Source organism: Megascapheus bottae, chromosome 17, assembly GCF_031878675.1.
Source record: "Megascapheus bottae isolate mThoBot1 chromosome 17, mThoBot2.hap1, whole genome shotgun sequence".
Taxonomy (NCBI): domain Eukaryota; kingdom Metazoa; phylum Chordata; class Mammalia; order Rodentia; family Geomyidae; genus Megascapheus; species Megascapheus bottae.
Genome location: NC_143525.1, coordinates 16,524,640 through 16,546,504, shown reverse-complemented (window position 1 = coordinate 16,546,504; position 21,865 = coordinate 16,524,640). Strand labels below are relative to the sequence as shown.

The 21,865-nt window shown below is 35.9% G+C and overlaps 1 protein-coding gene across 5 annotated transcripts in view; it reads left to right on the top strand.

The window, feature by feature from the left end:
- Positions 1-21,865, top strand: part of Tanc2 (tetratricopeptide repeat, ankyrin repeat and coiled-coil containing 2) — a 247,578-nt gene that overhangs the window by 126,288 nt on the left and 99,425 nt on the right. For all 5 annotated transcript variants that reach the window (XM_090349974.1, XM_090349973.1, XM_090349972.1 and 2 more), the window contains 2 exons: positions 8,724-8,987; positions 16,248-16,373. In XM_090349974.1, the coding sequence (XP_090206100.1) occupies positions 8,724-8,987; positions 16,248-16,373 (390 nt within the window). The remainder of the gene's footprint in view (positions 1-8,723; positions 8,988-16,247; positions 16,374-21,865) is intronic.

Genomic DNA, 21,865 nt, shown 5'->3' with positions numbered 1-21,865 from the left:
GACAGAGAAATCTAATCAATATTCCAGTGCCATTTCACAAAACTAGAATAAATCATCATCTATGAAAGCCCAAGAGACTAAGAAAAATAGATGGAAAATAATTCAAGAGAAAGGAATGGACAGTGACTTTCTATAAGAGTGTGTGTGTGTGTGTGTGTGTGTGTGTGTGTGTGTGTGAGAGAGAGAGAGAGAGAGAGAGAGAGAGAGACAGAGAGAGAGAGAAAGAGAGAGAGAGAGATTTGTATATTATTACTTTATATTTCCAATAATCCTATGTATATCTATATTGTTATATTTAATATATGGTATTATAGTTATCTTCTCAGTTCTCTTTTCCCCATTGGACTGTTAACTCTTGTTAACATGCATTAAATCTCATTCAACTTTGTATATACAGCACCTAGCACAGTGACTGACATATAGCATCAAAGAAGGTGCTTAGTAAATTGGGTAAAAGGAAGAAAAGCTTAACGAGGGAAGGGGAGGGGATAAAGAGCTCATCAGGCACTCTTGACCCTTTTCTGACACTGCTTAGAGTTAACCCTTGGGTAGAAGACAATTTTAATAGATTTTCAAGAAACAGTAGAGAATTAGAATTCTCTATTGACTAGTTTTGTTGCCTGTTGATGGTAGTATTTAATTTAATTGTACATTTTAACTTAATTGTATGATTGACTTCAGTAGTTTCTACACAAGCCTTTTCTGGATTCTTTTGTTTGTGTTAGACTATCTAGTGCAGCATATTTTCTTTATTGCCATATAGAAGCATAGCTTTAAATATATGTTCACTGAAGCATAAGGGATATGACCAAACTGACGGAGAAGCTTAACACATAAGTAAATGTCCAGAGTAAGTGTACATGTATCCAGAAAAAAAAAAAGGATCCTGCTTGGGCTGGGAGCAGATGGTATTGCTTTTTGTTCCTGATAAATTTGTTCCTCTATTTTTGTTCCCGATAACTTCTCAAAATTATATGTCTTGTAAAAAGATGTGCCTTGGTTGTATAATACATCTATTTAGAAAACTGATGAGATTTCATTCTTTAACTTTTATAGATACTGAAAGATATTTGCTTATAAAATTGTGAGAGATGAGAAAAGGTATAATATCTAGTCCTAAAATTATTTAAACTACTTATCAAACTATATATGAATAGTTTATTTTGAGCTATTCTTTTTTTAAATGTAATTTGAGTTGGAAAAATGTTACATAACAATACTTATATAACAGAACAGCAAAGATACTGTTAATACCTTGAAAATGTTAAGGCTACCCTATATTAACTGTTAAATATACTTGCCATATTTCCCCTCTGAGTATGGGAACATCTGCTTGCTCAAATTATATACTGCTTGCTTTATTTAAATCAAAAGGTCCAAAATGGTTTATTCAATATTCCATGCATAAATTACATATTTATAATTTCAGTCATATAAGTTGATTAGAATAATAATTATTATTTTTGCCTCATTAGATACCACTAATTATAATTCCCAATTATCTATTATAACGCTTAAGAAAAAAATTATGGTAGTGGAGATTTAATGTAGGGCCTCATACTTACATAAGCATTTGATCCATGGCATTGGTCCTTTTCTTAAAAATTTTTGGGGGGTTTTTGTTATTATTGTTGTTTTGTTTGTTTTCATTTGCTTAGTTTTTCACTTCGGTTTTGTTTTATTGGCAGTACAGGGATTTGAACTCAGAGCCCCATACTTACTAGGCAGCCCCACTGGCATTGAGTCCAACTTTTTTTTATACTGATTATTTTAAGATAGGGTCTGACTTTTGTTCTCCTAGGCTCATACCTAGAGTACAATCTACTTGTTCTATGCGTTGCCAGTTAAGCTAGGGTGTCAGGTGTCAGGTGTGAGCCACCACACCTTGCTTCTTCTTTTTTTTTTTTTTTTTTTGCCGGTCCTGGGCTTGAGCTCAGGGCCTGAGCACTGTCCTTAGACCTTCTCAAGGCTAGAGCTCTACCACTTGAGCCTCAGCACCACTTCCTGCTTTTTTTCTATATATGTGGTACTGAGTAATCAAAGCCAGGTCTTCATACATGCTAGGCAAGCACTCTACCACTAGGCCAAACTCCCTACCCCTCACTTCTTTCCTTGAGATGGAATTTCATTAATGTTTTTGCTTAGGCTGCCTGAAACTTTCTCCCAAGTGGGGAGTACGATAGATAGAAATCACAAATTCAGCCAGGCGCAGTGACTCACACCTGTAATCCTAGCTACTCAGGAGGCTGAGACCTGAGGATCAAGGTTCAAAGCCAGCCCAAGCACAAAAGGACCTGAGACTCTTATCTCCAGTTAACCTCTAGAAAATGGGAAGTGGAGCTTGGCTCAAGGGTAGGACAGTAGCCTTGAGCTGAAGAGCTCAGGAACAGTGCCCAGGCCCAGGGGCAGGATGGTAGCCTTGAGCTGAACAGCTCAGAGACAACGCCCAGGCTGAGTTCAAGCCCATTACCCACCAAAAAAAAAAAAATCACAAATGCCTATGGGTTGTTTTTTGTTTTTTGTTTTTTTCTTTCGGGTTTTTTTTGTTGTTGTTACTTGTTTTTGGTATTACTGAGGTTTGAATTTATGGCTTCATACTTGCTAAGCAAATATTCTGGGCCACATCATCAACCTGTTTTTGTATTCTCTGACGATTTTTGAGACAGGATCTTGTCTCATGCCTCAGCATACACAGTCTTCACTTCACTGTAGCTTAGATGACAGATATACACCGCCATGGGCCCATCGAGATAGAAGCTCTCCAACTTTTCTATTTAGGCTGTCCTAAAACTGTAGTCTTCCTGATCCTTATTCTCTATGTAGCTAGGATTATAGATATGGGCTACCAGCACCCACCTAGTTTATATTTCTCTGAAAATGACATTACCTTCTAGAAGAATATAGTGTTGTATTTTTCCATTTAATGAAATCTTAGGGGTTTTTTCTTTTGCTTTTCATTTCATTGAGAAATTTTGTCATATATCTGAGCATAACTTAGCACCTGTGCAATTAAATATCAATAACCATGTCCATTGTTCAGTGATTATGTTTTCCCAGTATGTTGCTTCCTGAAATGCCAGGAAAACATAATTGAGACTTTGTTCTCTTAGTAATGTATGTTCTAAAAGACTCTTATATGTTGTTTGTTTGATCTTAGTGCCCCTAGTCATTAACCGAACACTAGATAATTTAGATTCATATTCTTATGCTTTCCCCACTTATTTTCAGAAATGTGAAGTGTTGTTTACATAGTTATTTTACTATTAATTGCATCACCTTTTCCACCTACATAACACTAAATAAATTTCTGGCCGCTACAGGGTTATATTTATATTGCACTTCATGTTTGTTGAAGTTTTCTGAACACTTTGTTCACTAAAATGACTAAGGAAAGCTGGAGTTATGCTCAGGAGGCTCAGAGCACTTGTGCCAGTGGCCTTGAGTTCAAAACCCTGTACCACCAAAAAAAAATTAAGGAGACCAAATAGAACATTTATCCTGTATAATTGACCTGAGTACTATAATAATAATAATAATACCATTTTGAGCACAGATGATATCTCATGTATCATTGTTAATTCTTAAAGTAATCCTATAAGAAGGTGGTTGCAGAGTTTTTACAGGACCAGATAATTGAAAGGAGATATATATATATATATATATAATTGAACAGACAATATATAAGAAATTCCTTTTAGTAAAGATACACTAGAGCTAGAGAGTATGTAGGTAAACACAGAGGCCCTAAAACATTTCCAGTATCCTTTCTTAATCACATAGGATTATGTGCTCTGTCTTCAGTATAAATCACTAAGAGTTGCACAAAGAAACCTTCCCAAAAAGTCTCTGCTGAGGACTTTGATGGCCCTCTGGCTATATAGCCAGGCCAAGCTGTCTATGTCCTCCGGTATATAAATTGTCAATAAATAACTAATCTTGTGTGTTCCTAGAGATATTTTAAACTTCAAGCATCAAATTATAAATCATTAGTTATCTTGATCAAAAATTAGCATCAGACTTATAGCCATCCCTGGAACTGAGCATAGAATTAGCTCAGTTTAATGGTACAATGACTATATTGTTTACTCTAGTAAAGATCATATTTATTCTTGTATTTATAAAACAAATTCAAAAATAATTGTTCCCAGGTCATGAGATATTAAAGACAAAGCTAAAATTGAAGCCCAGATAATGTATGACTACAAAAATCTCTGGTCCTAATTATGGCAACGGATTTCATAGTTTTAAAAATAATGCTCCCAGGGCTGGGGGTTTGTCCTAGTGGTAGAGTGTTGCCTAGCATGCACGAAGACCTGGGTTCAATTCCTCAGTACCACACACGTAGAAAAAAGCCGGAAGTGGTGCTGTGGCTCAAGTGGCAGGGCTCTAGCCTTGAGAAAGCCCAAGGACAGTGCTTAGGCCCTGAGTTCAAGGCCCAGGACTGGCAAAATAATAATAGTGATGCTCCCAGCAAAATGACTAAGACTTTTATCTGGTGTAAAATTTTAATCATCAATAAAGGTAATAGTAGTTTTGCAGAAAGCAGGCCAAATTTTAAAATGTACAAAAGATTTGAGTAGATGAAATGGATGGTGAATAAACCCATGAAAAAATACTTGATATCATTATCATTAAGGGATCACAAACTAAGATCAAAGTTCAATTCTACTGCATAACCACTAGAATGGCTTTTTTTTTTAATCTGTCTTGGGGCTTGAACTCAGGGCTTAGGCGCTATCTTGAACTTTTGTTCAAGGCTACTTTGAGCCATAGTGCCACTTCCCATTCTAGTGGTTAATTGGTGATAAGAATCTCATGGACTTTCCTGTCTTGTCTGTGTTTAAACCATGATCCTCAGATCTCAGCCTCCTGAGTAGGTAGGATTATAGATGTGAACCATGGGCACCCAGTTAGAATGGCTAATTTTTTTTAAAACGAAAATGTTCCAAGAGTGGCAAATATAAATAAGCTCCCATATTCTAGCAGTGGAAATATAAAATGGTGTAGCCACACTGGGAAAGTTTATCTATTTATTAAAAAGTTAAACATGAGCTTACTATACAACCCAGCAGTGTTGCTCATAAGGATCAACTCAAGATAATGAAAACAGCAGAAAGCAGCAATATTCATAATAACTAAAAATAAAAGTATCATTCAGTCGGTAACTAGATATATAAACTGTTATATAGCCATTCCAGGAAAGTGTTTAGCAAGAAAACGAATAAAACTATAAAAGTGGCAAAAAGGATTTGCCTAAAAAATGTGCTGGACACAAAGACAGCATATAGTTTTGTTTAGTTCTGTTTATGTGAAAGTTCAGAGAAAAGAAATTCATCTTACTTAAGTAGAAACAAACAAATTTTTCCAGGCCCTGATAACTGATGCATATAATCATAGCTATTCAGGGCTGAGTACTTAGGGTCAGAGTTTGAAGCCAGCCCAGGCAGAGAAGACAGTTATCCATCGAAAAAGCTAGATGTGGAGCTATGGCTCAAGTGATATATGGTTTCCTCTATTGTCTTTGTACTTTATTTTATGTTTTAAGGATTTTATTTTAGGGTAAAGTATTAGAGCTCAGAAAAACTAAACACCAGAAGAGTTATCCAATTAATAAGTAGGAACATGAACAATTCTCCAAAACAGAAATACAAATGATTAACAAAATGTATGAAGAAATGTTTAGCATCCTTATAATAAAGAAATTGCAAATCACAGCCACAATATAATTTCATCTGACCATGGTCAAAATGGTCATCTTTAGGAATACAAAAAAACAAAATGAGAGAGTGGGGAGAAGGGGAAAGAGCCCTTATACACTGTTGGTGGAAATGTCAGTGAGTACAGCCACTGTGGAATTCATTACAGAGGTTCCTTAAAAGCTAAAAAGAGTGGGGATTGGTGGCTCACATCTGTAATCCTAGCTACTAAAGAAGCTTAGTTAGATCTGAGGATCATGATTCAAATCCAGCCTGGGCAGAAAAGTCCCAGCAAGGCTCTTATCTCTGATTAACCACTCTCAAAACCCAGAAGTGGCACTCAAGTGGTAGAGCATTAGCCTTGAGCATAAAGAGGCTCAGAGACAGTATCCAGACCCTGAGTTCAAGCCCCACAACTGACCCAATTTTTTTAAAAAGCTAAAAAGAGAACTATATCATCCTGCTGTGCCACCCCCGATCATGTACCAAAGAAGTGTAAATCAGGATACAATAGACTTCTCCCATGATTATTGCAGCACTATTAACAGCAGCCAAGCTGATTAATGGATAAAGAAAATTTATTATATGGGCACAACTGACTATTATTTGATCATAAAAGAAGAATAAAACTTACCATTTTCAGGAAAAATGGATAAAACAGAAGATCATGACCACCTGGCTGGCGCCAGTGGCACATGCCTATAATCCTAGCAACTCACAAGGTTGAAATCTGACCATCAGGTTCAAATTCAGCCCTGGCAGACAAATCTGAATGACTGTTGCCTCCAGTTAACTAGTAAAAAACAAAAAGTGGAGGTGTGTTTCAACTAGTAGAACACCAGCCTTGCATCAGAAAGCCAACCAAGGGCTAGGACTTTGGCGTAGTGGTAGAGTGTTTACCTAGAATATACCAAGACCCAGGTTTGATTCCTCAGTACCACATACAGAGAAAAATCCAAAAGTGGTGCTGTGGCTCAAGTGGAAGAGCTCTAGCCTTGAGAAAGCCCAACAACAGTGCTCAGGCTGAGTTCAAGCCCCAGGACCAGCAAACAAACAAAAAAGCCAACCAAGATCTTACAATTTTTCAAAACTGATTTTTTTTCATATACAGTATCCTTTATTTCCACTTAACTTGATTTGTCTTTGGTTATAAGACTAGTCAAAATGTAGAATATCATTTTTCCTGTTCTCATTTCCTTAGCTACCTTCTTACAATGAACCTAAGTTGTCCATTTCTTAAGGATTTTACAACTAATTGCTAAGCAGAAAATACAGGGTATTAAATGTGGGAACTTAGTTTCTATAATATTTTGTTTCTCATTTTTTCAAGAGAAACCCCAAAACACATTCCATCTTCTCTCTTTTAATTCTGGGAATTGCACACACACACACACACACACACACACACACACAATTTCTTCTCTCATGTCTCTACCTTTCCTAATTTTCTTCTCCCATAGCCATTTACTTTTAATGACAACACAGGTTTACTCTCTTACAGAAAATTTTAGGATTTTTTTTTGTAATCTACCTTTCATTGTAGTACAAAATCCATTTAAAGCTGCAGAGGGAAAAACCTCACTAAAAAGGATTGTGGAAATTATCTTATGAGTATAAATCATTTCTTTTGCAGTAGGTACATTTGAATGTAGGAAGAAAAAATGAACTACCCATAAAAACATCTCCTTTGGAGAATTATTCTTCTTGAATTATTGCTGGAAATTTTATAATTCATATTTTAATATTTTAATGCTTTCATTTCTGAAGTTGATGAAAATGTTCCTATTCATGTACAGTTTGGGTAAGACTAGATAAAATTCTCAGACAATTCAGTTCTTTATTTAATTAAGGACATTATTCTTTAGCAGCTACTTAAAATGATGTATAAAGGATTAGAGCTACGAGAAAGGCTATTCAAGAAAGACATATATTGCTTATTTATTTGGGCAAGTTCTTTCGATATTATTAACTTATACTTAGTTTTAATTTTATTCTAATTCTTTGTTCCATATAATAGACCAAGTGACAAACTTAAATGGATGAAAGAAAAAGATGAAAAAAACAGAGATTTGATGGGAGTGTTCTTTGGGAGTCTCCTATAACCTAAATTCTTATTTTTTGTGTGGGTGTCATGGGGCTTGAATTTAGCCTGGGCATTGTCCCTGAGCTCTTCAACTCAAGGCTACTGTCCTACCCGAGAGCCAGGCCCCACTTTTCATTTTCTAGAAGTTAGTTGGAGATAAGAGTCTCAGGTCCTTTTGTGCACGGGCTGGCTTTGAACCTTGATTCTCAGATCTCAGTCTTCTGAATAGCTAGGATTACAGGCGTGAGCCACTTCATCTGGCTCTATAACCTAAATTATATAAATACATTTGTGGTGGAATTCTAAGACATTTAACACTGATATATCCTTGAAATCCATTAGCACTATCACATAAATTTGTTCATTCATTTAAATACACTTCTGAAATATATTTGTGATGTTCTTTTAGTTTCAATTATTTAAATTTCTGGCTATCAACAATGGCCATCAACAATTTTAAATTAATTAATGCTGCTTAGGTGAGAATGAAGCCAGGTCACTTAAGGGGATGGATAGAGTTGGAAAAGATGTGAAGGTGAGGGTGACACTAACCAGGATGGACTGTACACATACATGAACATGGTGAATTAAAAACAGGAGCGTAGCGTAGTGATAGAGTGCTTGCCTAGCATGCATGAAGCCCTGAGTTCAATTCCTCAGTACCACATACACAGAAAAAGCCAGAAGTGGTGCTGTGGCTCAAGTGGTAGAGTGCTAGCCTTGAGAAAGCCCAAGGACAGTGTCCAGGCCCTGAGTTCAAGCCCCAGGACTGACCAAAAACAACAACAACAACAAAAAACTATGCAACTATGTAAAGATGCTAAAAAAGATAATAATTTTTAAAAGACCTTAAAATGTTACTAATATCATCTATTCAAGAATTATGATGGTTATAAACAGATTATTTTGATTTACTTAAAATTTTACTCTTTTTTTCCTTCCAGCTACACTGACAAGCTATTCTGAAAATGTTGAACGCACAAAATATGTTGGAGAAAGCAATAAAGAATTAGGATCTGGAGGAAACCTAAAACCTTGGCAGTCTCAAAAATCCAGCATGGATTCTTGTCTATATCGAGTAGATGAAAACATGACTGCCTCCACGTATAGTCTCAACAAGATCCCAGAGAGAAATTTGGAAACAGTTTTATCTCAGTCTGTACAGTCTATTCCTTTGTATCTCATGCCACGGCCAAATTCAGTAGCAGGTAAGATTGTTTTAATAACAATAACTATTATATAATACTATTAACTATAATTATTAGCTATTATGTTGAAATAAAAATGAATCTTGCTTAACAGTATTTAGTTTTCTGTTAATTTTTAAGTTATTCTTCTGTGTTTCCATGATTATATGAATGGATGGATTTTCTTGAGACTGGGAGGTGAAATTCATCTACCTTAAGTGATTAATTGCCTAGTTCTGCACCCATAATATATAAAACACACATAAAATCAGAAAGAAAACCTGTAGAGCCTATCATCAAACTTTTTCCTTACATTAAAAATGTTCGAAAGAATTTTAGGGCCTGGAAGTGTGAATCAAGAGGTAGAGCATCTGGCCAGGAAGTATAATGTCAACCTCAATACCAACCAAAGAAGAAAGAAAGAAAGAAATTTAGACTGAGGCTTAGATTTTTATTTTTTAAATCGACCTTTCATGGGACCAGGAGTGTGGTCTAGTTGTAGAGTGCTTGCTTACCATGCGCAAAGCCCTGGGTTTGATTCCTTGGTACCACATAGACAGAAAAGTGATTCTGTGGCTCAAGTGGTAGAGCTCTAACCTTGAGAAAGCTCAAGGACAGTGCCCTGGCCCTGAGTTCAATTCCAAGGACTGGCAAAAAAGAAAAAAACAAAACAAATTAAGTCATTAGTTAGACTTTATTGCACCAATTAAATGCTGTATATTTTTCATTGGAGTATAGTATTATTTATAACTCCAGTGATAACGTGACTAAGGATAACAATCTGCTACATTAAAAAGAGGGGTCTTCCTGAAGAGTCTCAGTTTTCTGAATATAAATTTAGATTTCATGCCCCTTTAAATTCTTTTTTGTACTTTAAAGCTTTAAGTTATGAGGTTCTCTTGTTTTCATACTGTAAATTGCAATTGTGTATTTTCTTCTAAACCTGTGTGCTGAAAGGAAATAGAAAAACATTGTGGACTTGTGGTTGCATGGCAGTTTAATCAGAGTAGGCTGTTTATGGGCATCTCTGATACTTTAAAGTGAGATTGGCAATGAATTTGATGTGGGACATGAGAAATGTCTGTAACAGCTGTCATCAGTGCTTTGTGTGAGAATAAGGGGTCTCTCTGGTAAGTAACAAAAGTCAGTTAAAATTAAAATCTCTCACCCTCTACTTGTTTAATGCTTGGAGCTGTGAATTTTCCTAAGAAAAGGATCTGAAAATCAGTTAAATGCAGAGTGGCATTCTAGGGGATTTTAAATGAATGTAATTAGAACCATAGTACAGCTCTTAACAAAAAACAAAAAATGGGCTTTTGAACAGTTGAAATGTTGTCTTCTAAATAGCCAAGGGTATAAGTAGAACAGAGTGACTTTGTGCCCTCGCAGTAGCAAACAAGTGTCATTCCAGACTCCCTGATTAGGACAACCCCATTGACAATGTGTTACAATAATTTGTTTGCATTAGTGATAACTGACAAAAGAAGGAATAGTGAAAACTAGCACCAAACTCAGTATAGACTTGTTTCTGAAATGCTTTATATTAAATATTGTTAACTATGCACTTGTGATATATTTTAAGCTAAATTTTTAAGTGTATATCAGTTTTTTCTGCCTATTTGTATATTTTTAAATTAACTTTTTAAATGTATGTCAATTACATACTCTGTGAGTAGTCCTTAGGTATTCCAATCTGATAAAAATCTCAAAAAAACAAAAACAATTTTTTTCCTATTCCCTCTTTCTCCTCTTAAAAGCAAAACAAAGCTTTTTAGTTACTGATTTTATTAATCTCCTTTGAAGCATTTCCTATTACAAAAGTATTTTAATTGCAGATTTGTTTTTCAATTCCTTAATTCATTTGAATTTACCTATCTCTTATACATGGTAGGTATTTGTTAAATATTATAAAATATTTAATATTTATATAAATATTGTGCATCAGAGTGGTGTAGCACTAACATGTTGGACACATAAATATTACAACTTTAACCTACAATTCCACAATAATAGTGACATTATGACATGGGAATATGTGTTTCTATAAAGTTGTACTGCTCCATGCATTATCACTACAGCCAACTCCTTCAAATATCCTCATAGGACAGAAGTGAATTTTTGATTGTTTAAATATATCTGGAATTTATTGTGTATCATTTACAGTCAGTAGCTCAAGAAGAGTGGTGCTATGGCTTAAAGTGGTAGAACAATAACCTGGAGCAAAAGAGGTTAGGGATATAGCATCCAGGCCCTGAGTTCAACCCCCCAACCAACCAAAAATGAAAAAAGGTAGTGAGCATGTACTCTGACAGGCAACTGTTCAAAGCACTTACTTACTATTATCAATTGACAGAACAAAAATTCCCACATGGCATTGTGAAGCTTAAATTACATAGAGAAAATAAAATAATCATAGCAATTTATATACAATGAAAGAAAGTGGTATATGTTGTGGGAAAAGGTAAAAGAATCATAATATCTGAAGGATACTCTGCATATTACTGCATTGGTGTCTCTTAAGCATTAAAAAAGCAAAGCACTATTAGTAGGACAATGATTTATTCTGGTGATGGATCAAAAATTAATCAGACAAAAAAAATTAATCAGATGTCACCTCTTTTTCTTGAGAAGCCATTGCAATAAACAAGGGAAGACAGATATATGAGCAAAGCTTAAAACTGATAGATAGATAAGATAGATAGTCAATACTAGTATATATTCTTAGCACTTGTCAGGCTTTAAATGTGTTATGCTCACTGTCTGTTCCTTTGATATATGTCTGCTTTTATATAATACTATGTTGTGTTACTACAGCTTTGTGGTTTATTTTGGAGTTAGGTAGTATAATCCCTTCTGAGAAGAATTTTAGTAGAGATTGCATTGAGTCAAGAAGTTTTAGGTCATTTTAACATTTTAACAATATTGAGTCCTCCAATGGTGTGTTTCTATTTTTGTGTTCTTTTCAGTTTATCAATTATAGCTGTTATTATGAAGTTCTTTGGCCTTTTGAGTAAATTGTTACTTAAGTATTTAAATTATTATTTTTATTTTTGGTCAGTTGTAGGGCTTGAACTCTAAGCCTGGGTTCTGTCCCTGAGCTCTTCCACTCAAGGCTGCTGCTGTAACACTTGAGCCACAGTGCCACTTCCGATTTTCTGATGGTTAATTGGATATATAAGAGTCTCACGGACTTTTAGTACTTGGCCTGGCTTTGAACCGCAATTCTCAGATCTCAGCCTCCATCCTCAGATCTCAGCCTCCTGAGTAGTTAGGATTACAGGCATAAGGCACTGGCACCCAGCTTAAATTACTTATTTTGTGGCTGTTAGAAATAGTGAGATAGGATCTTACTAATTTTTTGCCCAGGCTGGCCTCCACCATTATCCTCCTATCTCTACCTCCCAAGTAGCTGGTATTACAAGTCTAAGACACTTGGTCTATCCACTTTCCAGTAGTCTTTGTGGTAATTGATCCTAATATTTGTAGATTCAGACATCTAAGGATTACCCTATATAAAACAATTGAGGCCAGGAGTTTTGCCTCGTGGTAAAGTGGTACGCCATACATAGGAAAAAAGCTGGAAATAGTGCTATGGCTCAAATGGTAGAACTCTAGCCTTGAGAAAGCTCAAAGACAGTGCTTAGGCCCTGAGTTCAAGCCCCAAGACTAGACAAAAAAAAAAAAATCAATTGACCTGGGTGTGGTGGCTCAAGCCTGTAATCCTAGCTACTCAGAAGGCTGAGATCTGAGGATTGAAGTTCAAAGCCAGCCCAGGAAATAAATTCTTTGAGACTCATCTCCAATTAAGCACCAGAAAACCAGAAGTGGCACTGTAGCTCAAGTGGTAAAGCAGTAGCCTTGAGCTAAAAAGCTCAGGGGCAGCGCCTAGGACCAGAATTCAACCCCTATAACTGACATAAAAATAAAAAGAGAAGCTGTGAAATGCATCTGTATTGGACTCAAGAAAGAAGGATATTATAATAAAAAGGATTAATATAATCGTTATATGTTTTATAACTACTTAGTAAAATTAAGAAGAAAATTTGTACTTAGAATATCCAGAAATGGAAGGAAGATGATATTGACCTAATATTACAAAGACTAGAAATTCTACATGATTTTTTAAATAAAGAAATAGGGAGAATAGCCAGGCGCTGTGGCTCATGCCTATAATCCTAGCTACTCAGGAGGCTGAGATCTGAGGACCACAGTTCAAAGCCAGCCCAGGCACAAAAGAACCTGAGACTCTGAGGTTAATTGGTTATTTCCAATTAACCTCTTGGGGGAAAAAAAAATGGGAAGTGGAGCTTGGCTCAGGGGTAGGGCAGTAGCCTTGAGCTGAAGAGCTCAGGGACAGCGCCCAGGCCAAGTTCAAGCCCCATGACCCACAAAAAAAAAAAAAGAAAGAAAAAGAAAGATAGGGAATGTCTAAGATGCTCTCTGGGAAAGAAGTTCATGAATTTCTTTATTCTTCTGTTTTCTGGTGGTCTTGCTTTTAAAATAAAAAATATCAAAAAAACATGTTTCAAAATGAGTGTTTCATAAATAAATGTCCAGTCTCCCTAATTTCTTTTCACATTATTAATAACTTTTTTTTTTGCCAGGCCTGGGGCTTAAACTTAGGATTTGAGCACTGTCCTTTGGCCACAGCACCACTTCCAGCTTTTTCTATGTATTTGATGCTGAGTAATCAAACCTGGGTCTTCATGCATGCTAGGCAAACACTCTACCACTAGGCCAAACTCCCAGCCCTTAATAACTTTTTAAAACTTTATTCATTTCTTCTTTATGTTTATAAAGAGAAGCACCTAGACCATCAAGAAAAAAATGAATAGGAGGTAGGAAATACAGAGAAACAGTTTACTAGTAAAAACTTCTGAAGATAAAAGTATGTCTCAGGAGTTCTTGTGTTCCTGCCACTGGATATAATCAGGCCACTTTGAAAAAGGAGAATTGAGCGATAGTCAGATATTGGATAGAAAATCTTTAAGGTCCACTCTGTTCTACTAGTTCTAAAGAAAGAGTCTATTGGATGTTTTCTGCTATATTATTGACAATATGTTAACTCCATTATCTGTCCATCCACTAGACTGTCATGATAAAGGTATTGTTACCATACAGTATTAATGTTTTTACTACCAAGTTATATTGAGTGAAAAAATGAATGAACAAGTTGTCATTACCCAAGATGAATTGCTGTATACAATTTATTTGTAGGTTGGGAATATAACTTTACCTACTGTCATTATGCTTTTGTTCTCATGCTGAGAGAATTATATGTTGTTTCCTCTTCTTTTACTTTCATAAACTTTTATAAAAGAACTCATTTATAATTTATAATCAGCTATTAGGTAAGATTGTATATGTGATGGTAAAAAGAGATTATAAAGTTTTCAAGGTAAACCACCATGAAATAGTCTATAAATCTCAACATGTAGGGGCCGGGAGTTTGGCCTAGTGGTTAAAGTGCTTGCCTAGCATGCATGAAGACCCGGGTTCGATTCCTCGGTACCACATACATAGAAAAAAGCCAGAAGTGGTGCTGAGGCTCAAGTGGTAGAGCTCTAGCCTTGAGAAAGTCCAAGGACAGTGTTCAGGCCCTGAGCTCAAGCCCAGGACTGGCAAAAAAAAAAAAAATCTCAACATGTAATAAAATTCCTCAAATACAGAAATACTCTCTTTGAATAGGTGGCAAGGTATTGCAGGCCCAGTATTCATAATCTCTCACCTGCTTAAGCCACTCATTGGTGATAAATTGGCAACTATATATTCATGAAATAAAACTGGTTTTCTAAGTTGGATGCTTCTAGCTACTCAGGAGGCTGGTTTTCTAAGTTGGATGCTTCTAGCTACTCAGGAGGCTGAGATCTGAGGATTGTGGTTCAGAGGCAGTCCAGGCACTTAAGTCTGTGATACTCTTATCTCCAGTTAACCACCAGAAAACTGGAAGTGGCACTGTGGCTCAAAGTGGTAGAACACTAGCCTTGAGCTGAAGGGCTTGGAGACAATGCCCAGGCCCAAAGTTTAAGCCCCAGGACCGACAAAACAGAAAACAAAAATCAAAAAGACAACCTGATTTTCTAGTCGTTCTTACAATCTGAAGCATTCATGTAGAAAAAAATTCTCATTTCTCTGTTAACTTTCAGTAGAAATCCACTTCCTTTTTCTTTTGGTAATATTAAAAAAAAAAAAAAAAGCCTTTCCCTTTCTTTGAAGATTTTTTTTTTTTTTTGCCAGTTCCAGAGCTTGAACTTAGCGCCTGAGATGGTCCTTGGGCTTTCTCAAGGCTAGTGCTCTACCACTTGAGCCACTTCTGGCTTTTTCTATGTATATGGTACCAAGGAATTGAACCTGAGTCTTCATGCATGCTAGGGAAGCACTCCACCACTAGGCCAAACTCCTGGTCCCTCTTTGCGGCTTTTATGCGGCATTGAGGAGCATTGAGTGCCGTTCTAAATTACTGTATTGTTTTTCACTTCAAATCTCAAATACTTTTTTTACCATTATCTGCTACTTTATGAGATTTTTATATTTATTTAGTATGCTTGTTTCTGTTTGTTTGAATAGGAATTTCCTATTCAACAGATGAATATTCCTCTGTTTAAGGTTATAGAACCTCTTATCAAATATCTGTGATGTCCTATCATAAAGTAACAAGTGAAATATTTGTTTGTTTGAACAATGCTTCCTTTATTTTCCAAAGTCCTAAAATAATTCAGTGTATTTTATATATGTATTTTGTACTGGAGTAAGCCTTGATTCCAAAATTTGAGACATACAGAATGTCATTTGTCTAAACTTACATTTATTTTCTGCCTGCCTGCCTGCCTGCTTTCCTTCCTTCCTTCCTTCCTTCCTTCCTTCCTTCCTTCCTTCCTTCCTTCCTTCCTTCCTTCCTTCCTTCCTTCCTTCCTTTCCTTCCTTCCCTTCCTTCCTTCCTTCCTTCCTTCCTTCCTTCCTTCCTTCCTTCCTTCCTTCCTTCCTTCCTTCCTTCCTTCTTTCTTTCTTTCTTTCTTTCTTTCTTTCTTTCTTTCTTTCTTTCTTGCCAGTCCTGAGGCTTGAACTCAGGTGTGGTCACTGCCTTTGAGCACTTTTGCTCAAGGCTAGCGCTCTACCACTTGAGCCACAGCATCACTTCTGGCTTTTTCTATGTATGTGGTACCAAGTAATCAAACTCAGGGCTTCATGCATGCTAGTCAAGCACTCTATCACTAGGCCACTAGGCCACTCCCAGCCCCTTAAACTTACATTTTCTAACTACATTTTTTTCTGCCTTGTCAGCCACAAGCTCTGCCCACCTGGAGGATCTTGCTTACCTTGATGAACAGCGACACACACCTCTGAGGACTTCTCTTCGAATGCCAAGACAGAGTATGGGTGGCGCACGCACACAGCAGGATTTAAGAGGTTAGAATGAGAGAAGGGCTGCAGGACCCTGTAAACTAAAGCAAATGGGCAATGTCTTAAACTTCTCTTTTATCTGTTTCTAGATTTATTCAGACAACATTTTAAGAAGTAAGATGATTTATTTTAGAATGTAACTAGTTAACTCCACAAATAGATTGTACTCATTATTGAAACATTGTAATTACCTCTAATTGGAAGCAGTTCCTTGAAAGTCTTAAAGAAAACAAATATACAGTGCTTGTCCTAATCAAAGAAAAAACCTGTTAAAGATTCTAGGTTTCAGAAGTGTCTGATTGACTTCAGTAGCTATATTGCAGGGGACTTTGTGCTAATATTCAGGTATTTTGTGGTAGCAGCTTCATTGATTTTTATTTTAATGGCCACTTTTAATATCTTGAAGAACTTTCATTTTTCTTGGTATTTCAGGCAGTATCCTTTTAATTTTTAGACAAGGTCTTACTGTGTAGCCTAGTCTTGATGTCATAATCCAACTGCCTTCAGCCTTGTAACTGCCAGAACCAAAAGTTTAGTACACAATTGTACTCAGCTTGAGAATTCCAGACTTGTTTCTGTTTTGTGTGGTGATGGGAATTAAAGTCTGGTACCATCTTTAAACATTATTGAGAATCCTAAAAATGTAATTTAAATTGATATTTAAATTAGAAATTAGAGCAAATATGTAAACTACTAGATTTCAATTATTAAATATAACTATATCCTATCTAACTATATCTAACTAACTGTAGCCTAAGTTCACTTTATATCCCCAAATATAACAATTATATCTTTGATGGATACTAAGTTGAATTAATTTAACTTTGTCAAAGTTTTTAACTCAAGGTCTTAGAATTATTTTAAAGTTTTACTTTTAATCTGATTGCATCATGTTAATGTTTAGTTATGCTAGAAATTTTGTCTTTCTGAAACTTCTTACTCTTTGTGACCATCTTCCAACATATCTCATTCTATAGAAAAGGCAAACTTTTTTATGGATAAATGCAATATATCTTATAATAGCACATACAAAGAAGAACCAGTAGGAATTAAAATACACAGAGCAAATGCTAGCAGAGTGACTTCAAGTAGTGGCTACTTACAGTAAATTAATAGCAAAGTATTAATGATTAAAAAACCTAACCTACCTGTTGCTAAATTATAATCAAACTGTTCTATTAGAAAAGAGTACTCTTTGCTAATTAAAATTTTATTCTCCAATATATGGAGGATTTTGTAAAAGTCCTCTAGGACTAGAGGACTAGAGGACTTTTACAAAATCTCATTGCATAATACATTCAGAGGCTTTGTGTTTAGTTAATTTCTGGCTTATTAGACAATAAAATCAAGGGTATCTGTGTAAAAGATACTCTGATTCATTGGTCAAATTTACGTGAAATTGTCCCTGCCACAATTAACTCTGCTTTGTCAAAGCAATGAGTTTAATTTTTAATCAAATAAAATCAATGCTTCCCACCATTTGTAAATCCCTTACTTTTCTGAAACAATAAATCCTTTATGAAGCTGACTAAGATATATGTCATGAAACTAAATGTTCTTGCATTAGCTACTGAGTCACACATCCCAGAAGTTGCTTAGTCATCTTCATTATTGCCTAGCTGGCTCTCATATCTACAAGGGAATATTTCCATCAGTCTTTATCTCATTATTCATATTTCATTTTTAGAAGTAAGATTAAATTTCCTTTTTCATATGCAAAGCTGTTTGCATACATGAGATTTCCAATATAAATATTAGATGGGTAGATGGGTTTTGGTTGTGTTCCCTTCACCCACTACCAGCTTCTTCTACAAAGTAAATGAAAAATTGATCATGTAGTACCTACATTGAATGTCTTTGATACTCTGCTGGAAATAAGTATACTTTTGAGTAGTCTGATTGTGATTATTTTGAACAGGTCATTATTTGTTAAGGAATTCTACATACACACAGATTGGGTTTTTGTTGTTGTTGTTGTTGTTGTTGTTGTTGTTGTTGCTGTTTTGTCATCCCTGGGCTTGAGCTCAAGGTCTGAGCACTTTCTCAAAGCCAGAGCTCTACCACTTGAGCCTCAGCACCACTTCCAGGTTTTTTCTATCTGTGTGGTATCAAGGAATCGAACCTGGGTCTTTGTGCATGCTAGGCAAGTACTCTACCACTAGGCCAAACTCCCGTGCCCGCAGATTGGTTTTTATATAAACTAATCTTACGTTACAATTTGAAAATGCAAACAATAGCTAATGCACAAAAAGTTCTTCCATAAGGAAATGGAGGTGTGACTCAAATGGTAGATACAAAATAGATGTGGATCCAATCATGTCAGTAACTTTTCTAAAAGAAAAGAAAAATAATCTAAAATAAAAATTTGACTCCAAGGTAGTTTCTCTTTTCCCCCGTATTCCCATACAAAATATCATTCATTGATTGTCGGAACCTTGGCCAGAATCCAAGCATTATTCATGATATACACAGAGCCTGAAAATAATGGGTTTTTTTTCCTCCTCTATCCTATTTAATGGCTTCTTGTTTATAACACTAGCCTGTAAACAGAAATGTGCCCCTGAAAGGTGACAAATGATTCATTTCCTTTTGTTATCAGTACAAAGCTGTAATTTTCAAAGGTCAGAGTGTATATTCTGTATATTCTGTGACTGTTTTCCTCTAGCCTTCCTGTCCTATCAGAACTAAGTCTGTAACATATTTCCCTGAAAGTGAGAATGAAGAATCCATATTAGCTTTTTTCATTTGTGAATTCACTTATTAAATATTATTAAGTATAAATGCCTTATGAAAAGAACTGTAAGAGCAGTTACTGGGCTGAATAATTGAGACAGGGTGAGTTGTTGAAGTATAAGGGCATAAAAGTAGAGATTGACATGATTGTGTCATACACACATATACTCACACACATATAGTAGCTAAATTCAGAAAGGATGTGAGAAATAATAGGTATTGTTAAAAGCCTAATTAAAGTAAATAAAAAACATACATTATCTGAGAGATATTCTTCAAAAGTAATTAATATATTGGATATGTTATGCATAACTCTACCCCAACCCTCCAGAGGCTGAAACAGCATGAGTTTGAGGCCAAAGTAGGCTACATAACAACATCTGAGTTGAGCACACATATACACCCAAAAAGGTAATTGATAACACAGTAACAAATCAATTGTAATAAGGAAGACGAAATCCTAACTAAATCCTTGGATTAAGTCTTCTTTCTTGAAAGATCAGACAGATGATGATACTTTACTATGTAAACAAATGAAAAAGAAGATCAAGTTAAGATGAGTGAAATAACATTGGTTAAGCATTTTAAGTTTGCAGCTTGTATTGAATAACCAACCATGAATCGTGAATTGTGTTGGGAGTTTGGTGAGGTTTTTTGTTGTTGTTGTTTTTTGTTATGTTTTTTGGTCCTGAGGCTTAAACTCTGGGCTTAGGTTCTGCCCCTGAGCTTCTTTTAAGTCTAGCACTCTACCACTTGAGCCACAAACCACTTCTGGCTTTTTTCTGAGTAGGTTGTTCGAGATAAGTCTCATGAACTTTCCTACCTTGGCTGGCTTCAAATCATGATCCTCAAATCTCAGCCTTTTGAATAGCTATGATTACAAGTGTCAGACCACTACTTCCTGGTGGCTTTTGTGAATTGTTAGAGATGCTGTGCAGAGTTTAGAATTAAATCTGAAATAGAAATACAGTTGGAAACCATCACCTCTTAGATAGCTGTAAAAGCTATTAGCCTATTCCTTTGAAATGGAGATTCAGTGAAATTTTGCCAATTTTGTTTACATTGCTTTGTAAGACTTAACAAATGGTTTTATCTTTTTCCAAAAGCCTTTTCCTACAATAGTAATAGCTACTTCCTTCACTCCTATTCCTGAGCACCAAGAATAAGCAACAGAAAAATAAGGCCTTTCAGAACAACTAGACAAGTGGCCTTTTCCTTATTTAAATACTTCTTAAGAGCAAATAAACCAAGCATGGTGGTACATCCCTATAATCCCAGCCAATCAGGAGGCTAAGGCAGGAAGATTGCAAAATTGAGTCAATCTAAAATGAGACCCTAACACCAGTGAAGAAGTGGGGAATAGGAATGAACTAAAAAAAAAAATTATTAAAAAAAACTTAGCCAGGTGTGATGACTCACACCTGTAATCCTAGCTACTCAGGAGACTGAGATCTAAGGATCTCAGCTCAAAGCCAGCCAGGCACTAAAGAGCATGAGACTCTTATATCCAATTAACCACTAGAAAATGGGAAGTGGGGCTGAGGCTCTAGGGGTAGGGCACGGTAGCCTTGAGCTGAAATGCTCAGGGACAGTGCCCAGGCCCAGAGTTCAAGCTCCATGACCCCCCAAAATAAAATAGTAATAATAATTAATAATAATAAATAACTTTTGGGGGCATATCAGGTTTTAGCTGAAGCACTGTAATCTTCCTCTGTTTTGTGTTGACAATAGCATAAGTGACATGAACCCTAACAGTGAGCCTGAAATTACCTTTTGCTCTGAGTAATAGAGGTGCTTTCACGCTAGACTTCATAGTCAGTGTGAAAGAATGCCAACAAATACAGCTGTGCTTTTATTTGCACCAGACCTTGGCTGTGTTACACGCACCCTTTCTTCTGCTAGTCCTATGACTGATTTCTTTTAAAAATGATTCATGGTTGTTTTCTATGAATAAATATGCTTTATAGTAAAAATTCATTTAGAACTTTTTTTTTGTTTCCACTCCCTTTTCCCCTCTGCCCTCTTGCAGTTATTTATATTCACATATCAGCAGGCAGGTCTTTTAATTCTTGGTACATTTTGTTGTTTTTTATATTTTTTTTTATTGTAATTGATAGAGGGTTACATATTTGCCAGATAGAAGGTGCATTAATTCACATACATTGATACCCTTTCACATGTCTTGGTCCCCATTTCCCTCCCCCCCACCCTCACCCCTCATCTTGTTTTCCCCCCTTCCCTATCCAATTTCAAATAACCAAATACAAATATATCTGATATATCAGGTAACAAAGTGAGATACTGTAACAATATGAGATAACCAAGGGACAGCAAAAGAGATGAGAGACAACATAGTACCTTAAGGACAACAATCATTCATTATATGGCTTATGTTTCTATATCCTAGAGATCCTTTCATTTAGCGTCATACTATATGGCCTTATGTATGAAGGTTTTGCTCTATTGCAAATCTCTGCTAGGAGAGCCCCAGGTTTCTATTGATTATGACAAATGAGGGAAACCATTGAGCCTAAGTTCCTTTGAGTCTGGCTTACTTCACTTAATATGATTTTTTCTAAGTCTTTCCATTTCCTAACAAATGGGGCGATGTCATTCTTTCTGACAGCAGCATAGAATTCCACTGTGTACAAATACCACATCTTGTTGATCCATTCATCAACTGAGGGACATCTAGGTTGGTTCCATATCTTTGCTATGGTAAATAGTGCTGCAATGAACATTGTTGTGCTAGTGGATTTCGTATG